Source organism: Choloepus didactylus, chromosome 5, assembly GCF_015220235.1.
Source record: "Choloepus didactylus isolate mChoDid1 chromosome 5, mChoDid1.pri, whole genome shotgun sequence".
NCBI lineage: Eukaryota > Metazoa > Chordata > Mammalia > Pilosa > Megalonychidae > Choloepus > Choloepus didactylus.
Window position 1 is genome coordinate 102,987,775 of NC_051311.1, and position 19,761 is coordinate 103,007,535.

At 36.9% G+C, this 19,761-nt stretch overlaps 1 protein-coding gene across 6 annotated transcripts in view; it reads right to left on the bottom strand.

The window, feature by feature from the left end:
* Nucleotides 1-1,914: 1,914 nt before the first annotated feature.
* ELAPOR2 (endosome-lysosome associated apoptosis and autophagy regulator family member 2) overlaps nucleotides 1,915-19,761 on the bottom strand; it is a 225,067-nt gene continuing 207,220 nt past the window's right edge. For 4 of the 6 annotated variants that reach the window (XM_037836548.1, XM_037836547.1, XM_037836551.1 and 1 more), the window contains 3 exons: nucleotides 17,698-17,876; nucleotides 16,159-16,324; nucleotides 1,915-3,508 (listed from right to left, as the gene is read on the bottom strand). In XM_037836548.1, the coding sequence (XP_037692476.1) occupies nucleotides 3,452-3,508; nucleotides 16,159-16,324; nucleotides 17,698-17,876 (402 nt within the window). In that variant the 3' untranslated portion in view covers nucleotides 1,915-3,451. The remainder of the gene's footprint in view (nucleotides 3,509-16,158; nucleotides 16,325-17,697; nucleotides 17,877-19,761) is intronic. The other 2 variants (XR_005217011.1, XM_037836549.1) reach the window with 2 other exon arrangements.

Sequence of the window (19,761 nt, forward strand, 5' to 3'; positions counted from 1 at the left end):
AATTCTCAAGGGCAGCTGATGGGTTATCCTCTTCTCTTGATAGGTTATGCTCATTCCCAGAGACTTAACAAACTTTTAAGATGGTAAGTTCCTAACACACATGGGACTCGTATGTAAATAGGTTCCTATGAATACTTCTGCTTGTGGCAGGTTGCCATGATCTAAACCAGGAGTCAGCAAACCACAGGACCTATCAAGCCTGCCACCTGTTTTTTCTAAGACCTATGCACTAAGAAGGTTTCTACATTTTTAATTAGTTGGAAAAATACAAAAGGGAATAATATTTTGTGAAATAAGAACTTTAAATGAAATTCTAATTTTAGTGTTCATAAGTAAAATTTTACTGGAACTCAGCGGCACCCATCATTTGCATATTGCCTATGGCTGTTTGATGCTACAATGGCAGAGATGAGTAGTTGCATATGCCCTCCAAAGCCTAAAATACTTATTATCAGACCCTTTCAGTAAAAGTCTTCTGGCCTCTGATCTAAACATTTGCAATATTAATACCAATTAATATCATTTACAATAATACAATTAATTTTCAATTTGTAGCCCCCCCATCTTAAAGTTTTACTTCTTTCATTTATGATCTTTAAATGAACTCATCTAAAAATGTTAAACCAAGAGAAATAAAAGAAGCCCAGTGAATCCTGATCCATCACCTGGGGATGTGGATAGTCCAGTTGGTAAATGACTGGACCCAAGCAATTCGCCCAGATAATTAATTTAAAGCACCTTCTCTCCTTAGGGAGAAAAAATGACAAAAGTCTACACAAAAATACCATGAAATATTTTTAATCCTAGAAAGGACTTGATTACTACTAACAAAAAAAGAGGGAAAAGTCAACAATAATAAAAAGTCAGTCTTTTTAATCAAGTGAACAAATATCAAATTGTTCAACATTGTTAAATGGTATGATATAATTTATCCATATAAGATGTGTCCTCATCCATTGGAAAACTGATTTAAATATGTTTTGACAGAGTGCTAGGATGTGTTATAGGCAAAAGTTGACTTAATGAAGTATTGAAGGCTTCAAAACTGTGCCTTTTAGGAAAAACAACAAATAACCTCTTCTACCACTTAGGGGGAGAAAGAAACAACAAATGTCAATTTAAAGTCACAGAAACATGATTAATTTGTTTATGCCTTTCAACATTCTGCTGAGCTTTGTGAAGGCCAGACATAAAACTAAAGTGAATTGTATAGCCAGGGACAGTCTGAATATTTTCCTCATAGTATTCTTTCTGTCCTACTTCTTCAGTGTTTGGAATAAAAATGGCAAACCACTGGACTCCAAAGGCAAAAGGCAGCTCCTTTCCGAAGATAGAACTGAGCTGACAAAATCTAGTTCATATCTAAAATTAGAAATGAAATATCAACTACATTTTCAGAGAATTCATTAAAATTTAAGGCATTTTTGACATGTCAGAGATTTTAGTCCAATGACAGGAGACAAAAGAAGCTACCTGGGAGAAATCCTAATTATTTCTATGGCTTGGAACATACATGTTGAACTCAGCTGAAGAGGAAGAGAGAGGTGACAGGTGACTACGCAGAAGCTTCCTGACTTCTGTCCAGTCTTACATAACTTTACCTCTGAAAGGGTGCTTTTCAAATGCATTTTCCTTCGTCTGTTTAAATGTTGATCAAGATGGGGAAAAGCTCATCATTGCTCTATTAGCAGGGTAGAAAACAGCATGCTGAAATACTTCCTTTTTCATGAAAAGACTCAAATTATACTCCAAAAGTATTTGTGTTCAGTGACACCCTCCCTGAATCTCACAACAAACAAATAATGGCAACCTGAACTTGTACTCATGTATGCAAAAGTAAAGATGTAAACAAAACAAAGACACTTGTTAACATTCATTCAATAATAACAGAATGGTCAAGTGTTTCACCCACCAGCCAAATAAACACAATTATTTATTTATTTTCCCTTTTTCCATGAAAATAAAGACATCACCTGGTGAATGAACAGTTACAAGTCATATCTCATTGAATTGCTTGGGGCAATATATTCAACAAAATCTACCCATACACCCTGCCTCTGTCAGCCAATCACCAATCCTTTTCAAAATATGGATTAAGTGCTATAAAGATTACTCTTTATTGGAAATAAACCAGAGCACCTTAGCTCATCGATGGCCAGGAAACTGCCCTCTTTCCCATTCCCAAAACAATTACTTTTTATACAAAATTGGTCAGATCCAACTACATTCAAATTTCTTTCAACAAATAGTATCTAAGTTGTGCTAAAACTAATAACCCATAGGAAATATCACAATTATCCAGTTTCACTTTTGAATAAGAACACCAATACTTATTTCAGAACTGCTTATGGTTCAGACACATTGTGATTATAAATACAATTATATGCAGTCTTCCAACAGTGAAATTCCAATTAGTTTAAAAAAAATTCCAAGGAAGTCATAATCCTCAAAATCTTGTAGCAGAAAAATAAACATATAACCTTTGAGAACGATCCTTGAAGTGGGAAAAAGATCCTACTGCCACTTTCTGTAGCTCACAAAATTATCCCGATACCTTTTTACAATTATCTGTACTTACAGACAAACCATCCCATTTCCTTCCTCATGATTTTTGTTTTATAAACGACATTCCACTTATTTTAAGTTATATTTCAGGCAATACAGAAACTGTTTAAAGCCATCTGACTCTATGATAATGCCCAAGTTGTTTGTATTAATGGAAAGTCAAGGCTTTTCCTTGCCTATTTATTTCTTAATTCCTTCAACACTTCCAGTCAAGCCCTTCTTACCAGTTCCAGCAAGGATGGAATTCCAAATACGATTATAAGTTTAGATAACCCAAGCACATGCTGGCTCTTCTTAAAAAATTATTGATAACCTTAGGCTTCTGAAATCAAGAGAAGATTTCCTATGGAAAAATGAAAAATTTATTGCCTTTCATTGCTCACCATTTTTAACCGGAAAAGATATTTTAAGATCTGTCCAGAAAATAAAATGGGGAAAATAACTATACCTTAAAAATTTTTTCAAATCTGTCCCAAAGAAAAGACATAAATGGAATCACAATGTATATATGCTTACATCGGCCCTCCAAAGCACACGTTATGTAGAAGTTATAAAGAATAAAAGTTACCCATTGATTATATGACATGCATCAGCAGTGCACTGGTGGGTTTAAACTCAATTTTCAGTTACGTGTATATACAGATATATCTCTTCCTGAGTTGGACTTCATCTTCAGTGGAGACCCAGACCATTTGCTTTCCTTTTTTGGCAAGGTACTTGACCATGTTATAAGGCAATCAAACATTTCAGCTTCGTCCCTTTTCAGCAGCTTGGCCCTTCTCTCAGGGATCATCAATGTGACAGATGCCAGCTCTAACACATAGTCCTGTAAATCTAGAGCACAGCTTTCTTTGTTCATTAGTCTGAAGGCTACAGCAATGTCTCTTTATATATTTGGGGATCTTGACGATTTCAGTTGAACAGATTCGAAATGGTCTTTTTCCTATGAGGAAAAAAAAAATCAATTCACTAAAATTCCAATAAGATTTTAGGTTCTTACATGTCCAGAAGGAAAGTTCCAGAAATTATTTTAATCTATGTATCTATCACTTATAATTAGGATTTTACATTTGAAGTAAGGTGGCAGATATAAACAGAAAGGATATCTACCCTGCAGGGCACTTTTGATGTCCAAGAGACAGAAACAAACATTTGATTGCAAAAGATACCAAAAGATGCAGCTGTGATTCCTGCGAAGAAACCCCTGCAACGCTTCATAAAGGTACACACGACTTGGGCGCTGAAATAGGTGACCCTGCCATGCTAATTGTGGACAAAATAGAACTGACAGAAATGAAATATTCTAAAGATAACATAGTCTGAATAATAAGAAAAATGACAGCAGAAAAAAATAAGATGACCAATAAGACATGCTATCATTTGGGTTCACTGATATGTTTTAGAAAAAGATATTAGATATTAAGATATTAGATATTAGATCTTAGATATTAGGTAAAGATATTAGATAAGTCATCTTAGTCAAAATTTAACTAAATATATATTATTGCTGGGATTTATTATATAATATATTCAAAATGTAGACTATTAAAATAAATTCTTCTTCTTTCACATGGGGAAAGAGAAATAAGAGGTGGGATTTCACCCAACTTCAACTGTGAGAGTTAGAAAAAGCTTTTGAAAGCTGCTGGAATAAAGGGGGTGGGTGCTTTTGGAGGAAATAAATATGAAGAGAACTAGAACTGTAATTCTTAAAAGAAAATAAAGGAAAAGGAAGCAGACCAGTCCCAGGTTGGATGGATGCAGTAGAAAGTAGTTGAGTAAAATGAGAAAACAGAAGCTGACATTGAATAGTTGTCAGGAAGAATAAGCTTGATTTTGTGTTTTCTCTCATTTGAGTGGAGAAGTCCAGCACATTATATTTTGCTTTAGGGCTATAAGGACAGGATTATAGAAAAATATCACAGTGTGAACACCAGCATATCACTTCTTCCCTGCTTTGGCTGAGATGACAGGTCTGGGAGAGCAAAGTGCAGATCTCCTCAGCACTCTAGCTGACTGGCTCTGTAAGAACCTGCCTGAAGTCTCATGTTTATCTGCCTTAACAATATTCTGAAACACCTTTCATAATTAAAATATTTATTAATCAAGCTGCATTCCAGGAACAGGACTAGACTTTAGGGAGCTCACTGTGTATTACAGGAAAGGGCTCCAGGTTATCAGCCACGAACTAGAAAAGGAATCTGAGATTTTTAATGGCCTTTCCTTGAGAAGATTTGATTTAAAAAGTTCCTGGAGGATGGTGAGGGTCCGGGGAGAAGGTGGGAGATGGGGGGATGGAAAGAGGAGATGTTTTGGAGGGCTGGGGTCCTGTTGGATATCTTAAAGAAAACATTTAAAATAAAACATTGAAAATCCTTTATAAAATCATGTTGTGTTCAAACAGCTTTAATTGATATGTCCTCTGGGTTCACAAGGGATTTTGCGCCTACTACTGATATGGTGGGAGATTTGTATTTATATTGATATATATTATATATATACACACACACACACACACATTAATTGATTGGGGGCTTGATGACAGGAACTGTGTATCTCATTCCCAAGACATGATCCAGGGTCAAGCTCATGACAGATTCTTAATCCATGGTTATGAAAATCTGTCAAAATACCATGATGGAGAAGGAAAAATACTGGACTGGAACTAGGAGCTCCTAATCCCTAACTCAACCCCCCTTGGACAAGTAAGTGAGCCACTCTATGCATTAAATAAGAATGCCACATAAGATGACTTGTTCCAGCTCAAAATTCAAGAATCTACTCAAAAGTCAACTTCTCCCAAAAGCTTCTCCTTACCCTACATTTTAATTTTCTAGCTGCTAAAACAAATACCATTCAATGGGTTGGCTTAACAATGGGAATTTATTGGCTCATGGTTTCAGAGGCTAGAAGGCTTGCTTCCTCCTGGGTTTGGTATCTTCTGGCTGGCAACAATCTTGGGGCTCCCTGACTTTTCTATCATGGCAATGCATGCAGTGGCATCTTCTCTTTTCTCTTCCAGGCTCCATTAACTCCTATTCTGGCTGCTCCCATGGCTTCTCTGTTTATTCTAATTTCCTTTGCTTTTAAGGACTTCAGCCATATTGTATTAAGGCCCCCATCATTCAGTTTGAACAGACCCTAACTACTAACATCTTCAAAGATTTTATTTACAAATGGGTTCACACCCACAAGACCAGGGGTTAGCACCTGAACACACCTTTTGTGGGGGACATAATTCAATCCCCAACAGTCTGTCCTCTGGACCCCCAAAAAGACAGTATTTTCCCATAGGCAAAATACATTCATTCCAGGTTTAAGCAATTTTAGAACTATGCTAATTACAAAGTTTCATGGAAATCAGTTATGGGTGTGGTATGCCCTAGGGGAAAATTCCTCTGTCTGATGGACCTGTGAAACCTAGAAAACAAGTTATCTGCTTCCAAAATACAATGGGAGGACAGGCATAGGGTAAACATTCCTATTCCAGAAGGGGGAAATTGGAAGGAAAACAGGGGTAACAGGTCCCAAACAGGTCCAAAACCCAGCAAGGCAAACTCCATCTTGTTTTGTCTAACAGGCCTGATGCATATCAGCCCCACCCTTTCCAAGTATTTGTGCAGTGGGCATCCTCTCCTTGAACACTGTGGTAAAGACCCCACCCTCCCCAAGCATCAGAATGGCAGCCAGTCTCTCCAAAAACACCAGGATACACTCTGCATGATCTCCAAACATGGGGTGGCTTCACTCTCCTTGAAAAATGAGGAGCAATAGAGAATAAAATAAAAACAATAGAGAGAATCAACAACACCAAAAGTTGGTTCTTTGACAAGATCAATAAAATTAATAAACCTTTAGCTAGTCTAACGAAGAAAAAAAGAAAAAGGACACAAAAATTGAAAATCAGAAATTAAATGGATGTCATTACTACTGACATCACAGAAATAAAAAGGACTATAAGAGGATACTATGAACAAATGTATGCTAACAAATGAGATAATCTAGATGAAACTGACAAATTCCTAGAGACAAACTACCTACAAAGACTCAAGAAGAAACTGAAGATCTCCACCAAACGATAGTAAAGAGATTGAATCAGTCATTAAAAATCTCCCAATAAAGAAAATCCCAGGACCAGATGGCTTCACAGAGGAATTTTACCAAATATTCCAAGAAGAATTGACAATTCTCAAAATATTCCCAAAAATTGAAGAGGAGGGAACACTCCCAAATTCATTCTACAAGGCCAACATCATTCTCGTAAGTGAGAAAATGACAGACCGATTATCATTTATGATATAGATGTAAGAATCTTCCACAAAAATACTGGCAAACTGAATCCCACAGCATATCAAAAGCAAAAGTAGCACATCATATTAACAAAACAAAGGAAAAAAACAACACATGCTCATTTCCATTGATGCAGAAAAGGCACTTGACAAAATCCATCACCCCTTCTTGATAAAAACACTGAGAACACTATGAATTGACGAAATCTTCCTCAACATAATAAAGAGCATTAATGAAAAACCCACAACTAACATCACATTCAATGGTGAATGAATGATGGTGCTCCATCTAAGCAAGTAAAAAAAATGAAATGTCTAGGAATAAATCTAACGAAGAAGGTAAAGTTTTGTACACAGAAAACTACAAGATATTGCTAAAAGAAATCAAAGAAGACCTGAATAAATGGAAAGATACTCTGTGTTCATGGATTGAAAGACTAAATACTGTTAAGGGGTCAATTCTACCCAAAATGATTTACAGATTCAATGCAATCCCAATCAAAATTACAACAGCCTTCTTTGCAAAAACGGAAAAGCCAATTCATTTGCAAGCGGCCTCGAATAGCCAATGCCGTCTTGAGAAAGAACAAAGTTGGACTCAAACTTTCCGATTTTAAAATTTATCACAAAGCCACAATAATCAGAACAGCAGGGTTCTGGCATAAGGACAGACATAGAGACCAACAGAATTGAAATGAGAGTTCAGAAATCAACCCTCATTTCCACAGCCAATTGACTTCTGACATGGATGTTAATTCCACTCAATGGGAAAAGAAAAGTCTCTTCAACAAATGGTGCTGGGAAAACTGAATCTCCGAACAAAAGAATGAGTGTAGATCCCTACCTCACACCATATACAAAATCAACACAAAATGGATCATAGACCTAAATATAAGATCCAGAAAAATAAATCTCCTAGAAGAAAATGTAGGGATGCATCTTCAGGATCTTGTGTTAGGCACCGATTTCTCAGATTTTTCACCAAAATCAAAGCATCAAATAAATAAATAAATAGGATTTCATCAAAATTTTAAATTTTGTGCATCAAAGGACTTCATCATGAAAGTAAAAAGACAACCTATAGAATGGTAGAAAATATTCATATACCACACATCTGATAAGTCTTTAATATACAGAATATATAAAGAAATCCTAAAACTCAACAAAATGACAAACAGCCAAATTTAAAAATGGGCAAAAGATTTGAATCAATATTTCTCCAAAGATGATGTACATAGACACAAAAGCACATGAAAATATGCTCAACATCATTAGCCATTAGGTAAATGTAGATCAAAATCATGAGATACCATTTCACACCCACTAGGATGGCTACAATTTTTTAAAAAAGGAAAATAACAAGTATTGGAGAGAATGTGGAGAAATAGGAACTATTGTTCATTGTAGATGGGAATGTAAAATGGTGTGACCACTGTAGAAGACAGTTTGGTGGCTCCTCAAAAAGTACAGAATTACCACATGACCTAGAAATCCCACATCTAGGTATACATCCAAAAAAATTGAAGGCAGGAACTCAAACAGATATTTGTACACTGATGTTCATAGTGGCATTATTCACAATTGCCAAAAGATGGGAAGCAAACCAACCATCCATCAACCGAGGAATGGATAAACAAAATGTGGTATATACAAGCAATGGAATGTTATTCACCCCTTAAAAGGAATGAGGTTCTTATACATGCAACAACGTGAATGAATCTGTTGAGTGAAATAACCCGAACCAAAGGGACAAATATTATATGATCTCACTGATATGAAATAATTAGAATAAGCAAATTCATAGAGTCAGAAACTAGAATTCAGGTTACTAGGGGCCAGGGCAGAGATAGGGAATGAGTAATTATGCACAACTGGTACAGAGTTTGTTTGAAGTAAGATAGTAGCATGACATTGTAAATATAATTGACACCACTGAATTATATATTTGGATGTGGTTAAAAGGGGAAATTTTAGATTGTAAAAATGTTACTAGAATAAAATTAAAAAAAAAAACACATAGGACTGTACAACTAAACACTGAACCCTATTTTAAACTATGGACTATACTTAATAGTATAATTATAATAATATTGTTTCATCAATTGTAACAAAGGGAATACACTAATGCAAAGTGTTAATAATTGGGAAAACTGTGATGGATGTATATGGGACTCTGTTTTCTGAGTGAGTTGACTGTAAGCCTATATCTTCTTTAAAAAGTATATTTAAAGAAAAGGACACGAGGGAAATTTCAGGGGTGATGGTAATATTCTATCTTGATACAATTTCAGGTTACACAGGTGTATGCATTTCTCAAAAACATCAAATGGTATACTTGTGATGTGTGCATTTTGCTGCATGTAAAGCTTGTACCAAAAGAAATCCACAAAATATTGAATTCTCATTAATGATATGTATCCATAATTGTTTAGGTGTGAAAGTGAAATTGTAACTTACTTGGAAATGCATTAAAAGAAAAGGTAGATTGATAAGTGGATAGAAGAACGGATAGATGAGATATGTTATAAAGCAAATATAGGAAAGCTTAGATAGTGGGTATAAGGCTGTTCACTGCAAAATTCTTTCAACTTTTCTGTAATATTTCAAAATTCCATTTTAAAAAGTGCAAAAAGATTTATTATACAGACTAAAACTGCTACTCAAAACAAAACGTGCTATACTAAATCTCCTCCGAGAGAAAAACGCTATACTCCATCCCATCTCCTGTGATTATTATCAAGAACCTTTTCAAGCTTTAAATTCTCTGGCTACAGTAGAATAGAAGGAACACATAACTGTTAATGTAATGCTTTAACCTACTCCCTTCCCTGGAATAATTCTCATTATTCTTTAAGTTTTAGCTTAGAGGTCACTTTCTTATAAAAGTCTTCCCTGACACCTAAACACTTCTCTCACTACAATGGGGAAATATGGGATCAAACCAGTCAAGTGAAGTCTGTGCAAATCACTGTTGGTAGCTAATTCTCCATGGGACACTTGTGTTTCTGCATGTCTTGTGAGGAAGACACTGATTACCCTTTGTTCCAGATAATTTTCTCAAATATGTTTGTATAACAAAATGCCTTGGAAGATAGAGATAGTACCTCTCTCTGGAGCAAAGGAAAGGCATGCTGGCTGCCCAATATAACAAAGATAACATCTCTCTCTGGGGAAAATGGCAGACATGTTTACTGACTTATAAAAGATTCCAGATCTCCAAGAGAAAGGTTCCACTTCTATAATGCACCCCATTGTGTGTAAATTTCCCTGATAATAATTCTCATAGGAAATCTTACTGAGGCATTGACTAGTAGATGGTCTTTTACTGCCCCAGATTGAGTTTACAATGCTCAATTCATGAAATTCATTGGAGATTAAGAAACTGATCCAAAGGAATCCAGATAAATTAGTATGGCCTGGTCTACCCTGAACATTTCTCCTACCCGTTACGTTAAAATCAGGCATTAACTTAGTTGCTATCACAAGAGCAAGAAATGCTCTGGAAAAGGCCGATTCCTTTAAAAAGTCTCCACTATGTGAGTCAAACCCAAATCATCAAAAGGACAGAAAATCTGCTGCCTCAGCCAGAAAGTAATGTGACTGTGGCTTTTGAGTCAAGGGGTCCTAAAGTTGAAATAGATGTCAGTTGAACTCTACTGTTCAACATAGGGCTTTGAGTTGACCAAAAATTTGGAAGTTTGATTGATTGGCTCATGAACAGCTGCCAGGCTGCTTAAAAACAAAAGCAAATGCCAAGTCTTGCTTTGCATCAGAGATTCTCTTTCCCTCTGCACCCCCAGTCTCTCCCTCCACATCTCCCTTGACTTCAGCTGCTTTTAGGGGAGGAAGCAAACTTTTACTATCACCAAGAAGGCTTAAAGGCCATATGCACCCATCTGAGTCTGGTAGGATCATTAAGGAGGGGAGGTACCCAGACATTTGTGACTCTGCTGGAAGCAGGTACCCAAGTCACCATCCCACCTGAACCTGTGGGGGGAGGGGAGCACCCAAATTCAACCAATCAGGTTTAGGCAAGGTTTGCAGTGGGGAAGGAAAGACAATGTGACCTTCTGTGTGAGGTCCTATAAGCAAATTCAAGATACTGTTGCTTCTGCTTCTTCATCTGAATATAAATATATAGTAGGAATGGGTGTTACATGCTTGTACTTTTACATCTCATAAGTGCCAGAGAAGAGATTCCTGACTGAGAAAAGTCACATGCAGAGAGGAGTAGTGGGTATGGCAGGGATACCAATCCCTCTGCCATTTGCAACAAACGAATGAGTCAGGATTTTGCACAAATGCCTCTACCTTCTCATGCCCTAAACTTTCACTATAAAATGATGTCCTGTTGGTGGCAAATCAGAAACCTCAGTTCCAACAGCTTTGCCTGTATGGTCACACTTCTGCCAATAGAGGTGACTGATAAATCCTCACAAAATTCCAAATCCCCACAAAATTCAGGGGCCTGCTCATTAAGTAAAGTTCCTTGTGACTTCATAGGCAGCTTTACAGTCCTAAATCTATCTGGTATTCAAAGAAAAATGGCCCAGAACCTTATCAAACTTGTTGCTATTGGAGGCAGGACAGGCCTCAGGCATTCTGCTTGCCTAATGAACTGGCCAAGCAGCATCCTTTGAGTTGGGCCCAAACCAAGAGGCTACGTTAGAAGTTGTTCAGAAAGCTAAGGCAAAGTCGCTACCTTTGGGGGCCCACAACCCTAATGACCACTTTGAACCACAATTCCCTGTGACTGATAATTTTGCCAACTGGATACTCTGGCAAAGGAAGGCAGCCTCCCCGCTGAGGCACCCTTTGGTGTATTGGACTCATCATCACCTACACACAGCTGCTTTATAAAGCAGCTATTAGCTTGATACTGGGCTCTAGTTGAAACGGAATGTCTTTCCCATGCAAAACTTGTAATCCAATTACCTGATGGTCCCATCCATGGTGGGGAGGGCACAATAAGCCTCATTTATCAAATATAAATTATGTATTCAAGAATGCATCTTGCCTTGTCATTGTGGCATTCCAGCTTCACATGAAAAAGTGGAAACTTTCTCTTTAAGGGAATCTTAGCCCTGTTCCACCACCTAAAGAAAGCCACTGGCTCAGTGAATTCTCAATTCATCAAGGTTCCCCAAATTCCTGGGCCTGGTTCTCTGATGATTTGGTTAATATGAAACCCAGTGGTATCCATTGGGCTGCTGCAGCTGTTTATTCTTAGCATCAGGTCTGCATAACTGAAAATAGACGAGATCACTCTACTCAGTGGGCATAATTCAAGGCCAATCTTGTAGCTCTGGCCAATATTTCCTTCATGAAAACTGTTATATTTTCACTGGCTCCTGAGTTGTTGCCAGTGGCCTAGCTGTGTGGTCTTCCACTTGGAAATACAGACTACAAGATTAAAGACATCCCTTTTTTGGGCCACAAACTATGAAAACAAATCCTTGATCAAATTGTCTGGTCACTCATGCAGATGCTCACAGTAAGGACACATTCTCTGAAGAGCCCAATAGAATGAAGCTGCTAAAAGAGATTGCATCAGACAGCTTGCCACAAACATGGCATGGATCCGTCACCCTACAATGCAATGCACCTACAATCATGGACTAGGCACAAAATAAAGGATTCAGTTTTTTGCCACCAGACTTGGGTCTCATACCAAAAGCTGACCAGTTTGTCCCTGGTAAACTGATTACATTACATGTTTCACCCTCTCTTTGGGCTATTGGTAATACTAAATTACTACTGTCGCTTTTTAAAGTTATTGTGTTGCTGTTCTAGTCCCATCAGCTAACTCCAGTCACACCATTATGGCTCTTGAAACAAATCCGTGTAATGCTTGTGGACTTATGGGCCATGTTCAGTCTGACTATGGTGCACTTTTTATTCCCCCAAACCACTAAGAAATGGACTGAGAATAGAAGAATTTGATGGATCTTCCATGCTTCCTACCATCCACAGGCATCTGGTATCATGAGCACTGGAACAGCCTCCTCAAAAATTGACACAAAAAGATTTCTGACTCTATCTCCCTTACCCCTTCCTGGTATACACATCATGGTAAGGCAGCTTGAACAGTGAATATGGTTGTCCCAAGAAAAGAATCATTTCCTGGCTATTTTGTTGATAACGATAAGGAAGAAAGGAATGGGAGGTTACATAAACTTAACTGAAAATTCAGATTCTGCCCTGACTGTTCCTGGGTATGATGTGTCTTTCTTTACATCAACAGCAACCCCCAGTTCACCTGAATTCATCCTCTGAGTGGTAGCCCAATCAGAGGGGGCCTAGGAGGTTCAAATATAATTTATCCACCTGGATTGTTTTTTTGGACTGTCAGGATCTTCGATCAAAAGTATAATGACTAGCTGTTTGAGTACGCTGTTCAGAGTTCACCAACCATGGTCCATGTAGATAAAAGTGGGGAACCTTCTAGGTCTCTAAGTCCTAAAAAACAATGCCCTTGTCCCTCTTGCACCTGAATATCTGGGGAAAGGTATGGGTGCCAGTAAGGGAAGACTGTAAATAAGGTGAAATTATAGCTATTGGAATGGGACAAAATGATTTTGTGAAAGTGGAAGACGAAAAACAATGTAGTTTAGTAGAGGTGTACCTTAGACCCTAAGAGGTACAAAGAAGAGGGGAACATTAACGGACGTTTATTTTCCAGATCCACCCTGTCACCTTCCTTATGAAGGAAAATGCCCTGGGTGTGTCTCTGAAACTGTTACAAGTATCTCACATCTGACTCATTGCTGGGTCTCTCAAAACCACTAAATGGCTCTAACCATAAGTTGATTGCCATCCCCCAAAATTTACCAAGAAATCTATTTGAAAAATCAGGGGATAGCTCCTGCCCCAGAATAACACTTATCAACATCGCTATTCCCATAGCCATCACTCAATCATTCCAAGGGGTGAAGAAATACTATCCACTTCATGGTGTGAACAGAGAAGGTTGGACTGACTTTCCCCATGCAGTCCCCTTGAAAAAAAGACTAGACTCAATTATTTAAGGTGAATTGGGAGCCCTAAGATTTACCAGCCAACAAGACGGCCTCATTGGAGATACTTTCAACTCATACTGCCTGACTAATGTAGGTCCCACATGGGGGAGACACAATAATTGTAAATAATACTTTCTTTCCAGAGGCACCATGTATACTTCCAGGACAGTACTTTTGTGTGGAAGTCAGGCATTAACTTACCTCTCTCCTAAAAAACATGCTGATTTCCATCTTAGGAGTAGTCATAAGAGCCCTTCAATTGTTTATGGAAAAATCCTCAATAGATCATGTAGCTCTTAGACAATAGCAAGGATCTTTCCAAATGTGGGTATACTTGGTTACTGTGAGGAGTTTCCTAGAGGAATAACTGACTCATGGGAGTCATCCAATCAGAAACGGTGATGTGAACTTTGTCTCTGACTTTAGCTGAAGCAATCAATGGTATTGATCAGCATCAACACACTGTGCTTATAGTGTTATGGACAATAGACTTGTCCTTTACTTCCTCCTTGAGGATGAAGGCAAAGTCTAATATATCCTTCTATTCTTAGACTGATGTAGCTGGATTGTCTTTGTCCTAGATCAAAAGGATAGTGACCAGTTGTTTGAATGCACTGCTCACCAAGTCCTCTTACCATGGCCCACATGGAAAAAGTATAAGATAAATAGAGACTTAGCAAGTTTTCAAAATTCCCTTATCACTCAAGTACCTGAAATATCCAGATTAAAGGTCTGGGTGACAGTGAAAAGGTTTCAAGCCAAGAGGAAAGATCAGTACAGATACTTAAAAAGAAGGTCACCTGGCTTTATACGGTAGGCCCTGATGGCTTATGGGATTTGTTCAACTGGTTGGATCTGGGACCCATATGGTTGAGGTAAATACCAGAAGTTGGTCTCATCTTGCTGCTCGGAAGCCTGACGATAGCGGCTTTACTTAAATGCTTTACTTAAATTGACAAGATTTGGTCCCAGCCTCTGTCAGACTAATCACATGAAGTGATCAATGAATGGGAAAATTCACCTGAAGCCAAGATGGTATAGAAACAAGGGCTGGATATTGTTGGGAGACAATTCTCCATGGTTATCTTGCAACTCTGCACATCTTGTGAGCTAGACACTGATTGACGTTTGTTCCAGACTATCCCTTCCAAGAGCAAAGAGCAAAGGGCAGGTTTGTTTGCAGTCTTGGAAACAGAGTCTCCCTCTGGGCAAAGGGCAGGCTTGCTAACTGTCCAGTGTAATAAAGATAATATCTCCTTTGGAGCAAAGGACAGGCATGCCTACTGCCAAATTAAAAAGATTCAGTTTCCCAAAGCTTTGGGTTCCTTTCGTGTAATGCATCCCACTTCATGTGTAAGTGTCATCTGGTCCTCTTCACATCACCCTGTGGGAACTGGGGCTTTGTATTTTCTTTCTTCTGTTTCATCTATTTTTAATCTTATATGGGTAATTTCCAATCTTTTAAGCCACTGGTAAAGGTTATCAACAACATGTGTTCTCAAACAATTTTTAAGCCTTTGTGTTATCTATTTGGGTACAATACTCATTCTAGAGCTAACAAATGTGATCACATCCTGATGGTAGCTTTAATAAGTCAACAGTTTATATATCTTTTGCTTTATCTATATGGAACACAATCTTGTTGTAAAATAAAAACAAAGAAAAGTATGAATGAATATGAGATCTTTTATTAACCCAAAACATTTCCATTTTTTAGAGTTATAAAATAATACATTATCTTTGTGAAATTTTAAATATTACAACAATGTATTACTTCAGAGGCTAAAGATTGTCTTCAGTTCACTATTCCCAAAACACAACTACTGTTAATAGTTTGGTGCATATTCTTCCAGATTTTTGCTATCCATATACTAACAAACACGTTTATTTAATAGAACTGTGATAATCTACATGTTGTTTTCATATTATTTATCATGGACACATTGGCTTATCAGTACAGTAAACACAAAGGTATCTTAAGCATATAAATCTTTAATGGCTGCTGAGTTGCACGGTATTCCACTACTTTCATATAAGAAAATTTCTTATCTAACTCTTTATTGATGGTATTTAAGGATGTTTCTACTTTGTTAACCAGTAAAAACAATGTGGCAGTGGATATTCTTTTTATTTACATCATTATGTACTTCTAAGAGTATTTCTATTGGATATATACCTACTGAGATAGAGACATGCTTAACAAAGGGCTTGAATGCTACTATTAAGCTAAGGTGCCCCCTAATTTATAAATGCACAGTAACACCAGGTTAAAATTCAGCTCTCACCTTTGTTGCCAAGGATTTGAGTTTTCCCAGTAGTGACTTTTTATTGGAATATACAACTTCCTCTTCATTATCTTCACCTTCCATGATAGCACAGCTGTCTGCAGCTGGAAGTTCACAATCTTTTGAGTTAGCTGTCATTACTAATTTGGAATATTTGTACTCCAGTCTGAGGGATAGGAAAGAAATAACAAGAGAAAGATAGAAGGAGGGAGGGAGGGAGGGAAGAAAGAAATAAAGAGGTAGTATATTTTAATATAAATTAATGATTATTTTAGGTGATCATATTCCAGCTCATTAAATTGTCTTTTGTACAGTTGCTCCACCAAAAATATCCATCACTGATAGTAACAGCACTCTGTTCATTCATTTATCCACCATCTACAGACAAATCTTTTCCAGTAATTCAGTCAATGAAATAAATATCATTAACTCTATCACTTATTTTGCTTTGACTGAATTGTCCAATTATGAAAAACTTCAGGAAAACAAAGAAAAACCTTGAGGTCTGAATGCATTTTCAGAAGTCTGAATGTATTTTATGGGTATTTGGAAATGAATTCACTATAAGGTTTTCAAAACTTTAGTTCATAAAGATAAGAATGCCAAACAGGCATGTGATTTGGGCTTTCCTGTCCCTCTAATCTTTTTTTTAAATCTTATTTGTTTTTTTATTAGAAAAGTTTTAGGATTATAGAAAAATCATGCAGAAAATATAGAGTTCCTATATCCCACCCCCCCTTCCATTATTAACACCTGGCATTAATTGGGGCATTTGTTACTAGAATAGAAATTTTAAAAAACAAACCATAGGACTACACAACATAAAAAGTGAACCCTAATGTAAACCATAGACTATACTTAATAGTACAAATATAGCAATGTTCTTTCAACGATTGTAACAAGCATACCACACTAATACAAGGTGTCTAATCCTTTATTCGTTTATATTTACCACCCAGATATTACAAATATCCCCTCAATACTGTAATATAGAATTTTTACTGTTCCATTGACATGTAAATTATTTTAGTAGATTCACATCATATAACAGATAAATACACATTCAGGAATTAGACTCAATATTCAACTCCAGATTCCTGGAGTCCTGGTGCAAATAAATATGACATATATACTTAGCATGTTTCTTAGCAAATAGCTACTCACAAGAAACTGAAAAATAAAAGGTGGAGCAAAAAGACAACACAATGTCATGATAAAACAAAAGACACAGGGAGAAATTTGTCTGCCAATCTCAGCTTTGCTACCATCTACTTGAGTAACCTGGAGTCTCTATGTCTCAGTCTGTTTAATAAATGGATCTAATTTGGTGATTTCTAATGGTCTGTGATCTCTCTATTATCAGAATAACAATTGGTTCCTCTGCTTGCTTTCATAAAGGCTTTTCTTATAACTTCTCCACCAGGAGAAAGTTCCTGTGTCTATAAGAGAATCCTTTGGATATAATGAGTAAGTCTAAAATTTTCACAACATAACAGCACCTCCAGTTCTTACATAGTTCATTCCAATGAGGTTACTTACTTTTTATTCTTTTTCCAGAAGTAGCAAGTTAAAGCCACCAGCAAAACGGCTGTGAAAGCTCCCACACCTGCTCCCACTTTTAGCCAAAAGTCAACTGTTTCACAGGTTGACAACTTTTTCTCAGGCAAAGAAATTCCTTTAATGCACCATTTAGGTTCATTCCATACATATAAGGTTTCCTTAAAACACACACATACACAGAGATGATATAAGAAATGAGATTCCAATTCATTGTGAAAATTAGATGCAATACAAGGTCAATTTCCCATATAGAAAGAAAAAAGGTTTTGCTTTTATTCACAGTAGACACAGAGGATTACTCTATGAAATTCTGAATCCATCTAATAGAAGGTCCAAAAGGGGAGAAAAGAGATACAGAGGAGAGTGAATAAGGAAATAATGACCAAAATTCAATAAAACCAAATTAAGACATGGATTGTCAGATCAGAAGGGCTCACTACATGCTGAGGAGGTTGGGGGGGAGGGGGGGACTCCAGCTGGATAAATCTTTTGGGCTCTTTTCCTCAAATTTCTGATGATCCCTAATTCTTTAATAAATTTTTGAATGAAGGCTTAGGTTATTACAGTTACCTGGCATGGGTCTGACCTGCCCATCATGTAGGTCCATTTTCCCAGTAGGCTTTTCCCTGAGAAGAAGAGCAGAGCTTGGGCCCTGGGCACACAGGTGCACAGTGCCTAGCAGACTCTAACTGGTGTGCAGGCAAGCACACAGCCTACAACCCTCTTCCCCATGGTAAAATAAGGAGGGCATCTTTAGGTCATCATTACCCACACCAGGTACTCTCATGCTCCTGAAGTATATGACTCAATTTCTGTAAGGCAATGTTTTCAACCTGCAAGTTACAGCTAAATGGTGGATAATAAAATCAATATACTGGGTCTCAATCAGCAAGTTTTAAGAATAAATAGATACAATATGCCAAATTAGAAAAGAAAACCAGAGTACAGTGCGTGGTTCCTTATATATTTCAACATGTACAGCAGCCAATAGCAATTTGCATAATAACTATACCCACTAACTAAGAACAGGGGATTAAATCTTTTGTTCATTGGTGTCTCATTATATTTTCTGGTATATCATGGTCCCCTTTGATCAATACCCTAACAGAAGGATAACACCATAGCACTTAATTTTATGTTAATATAATATATGGTTATCATTAAACGATGTGTAAGAAAATCATATTTATTTTGAACAAAAGTTTCAATGAAGGTTTGTTAAGAATTTTCAACATGTTTTTTAGAAAGGACATTAATGATTGAAATATCTTTTAGTACATGACAATTATAACATTTTCATGTAAAGTGGACTGCATTATTTTTACAAGTACAAAGAATGATGAGGTGAGAAATGCAGAAGCATGTTCAACTGCTACATCTGTAAGTGTATATAATGATAATACTGAGAAAAATACTGACTCTGGTTAACAAACTTTGGATTTCACTTGAATTGCACTCCAATAAGAAAAAAGTCTGCAAAAGTTTGTACAGTTTAACAAATGTATAGCACTCAGTGAAAATTGCAGGCACTGATGTTTGACAGTCTCATAAACAAAACTTTGAAACTTCAAAATCTGTATTTTGTAACTAAGAATACTTAACTTTTCAGTAAGCTCCTCAAATACTGTCAAAGAAAAAGAATGACATTATCGGCAAATTGTCTTACATCATTCTGTAATTGTTAATTAGAAGGCCTTATCACTTCATTCAGTCAAATATCACTGCCAAGTGAGAAAATGGCCAACATTGAAGCTGAAAAGTGTATTCTTCCAGCATGTAGAAATACTGTGTGGATATGGCAAGATCAATTTGATGATAAATTAAAAACATTCCTTAGTGATACACAGTATCTCTTCAAATCTTTACTACTGCATGACGTTTAGAAGTAATGCTTAATACACACTTACAACCTGGTATAGATTTTTGAGATCCAATTTGATAAGAGCACTGATATCACAAGTAGTGCAGCTCTTTCAGTTTTTTATGGCCGTAGTGGAGGACTTGTGTAAATTTAACTTCATATACAACTGGATTAGATATATT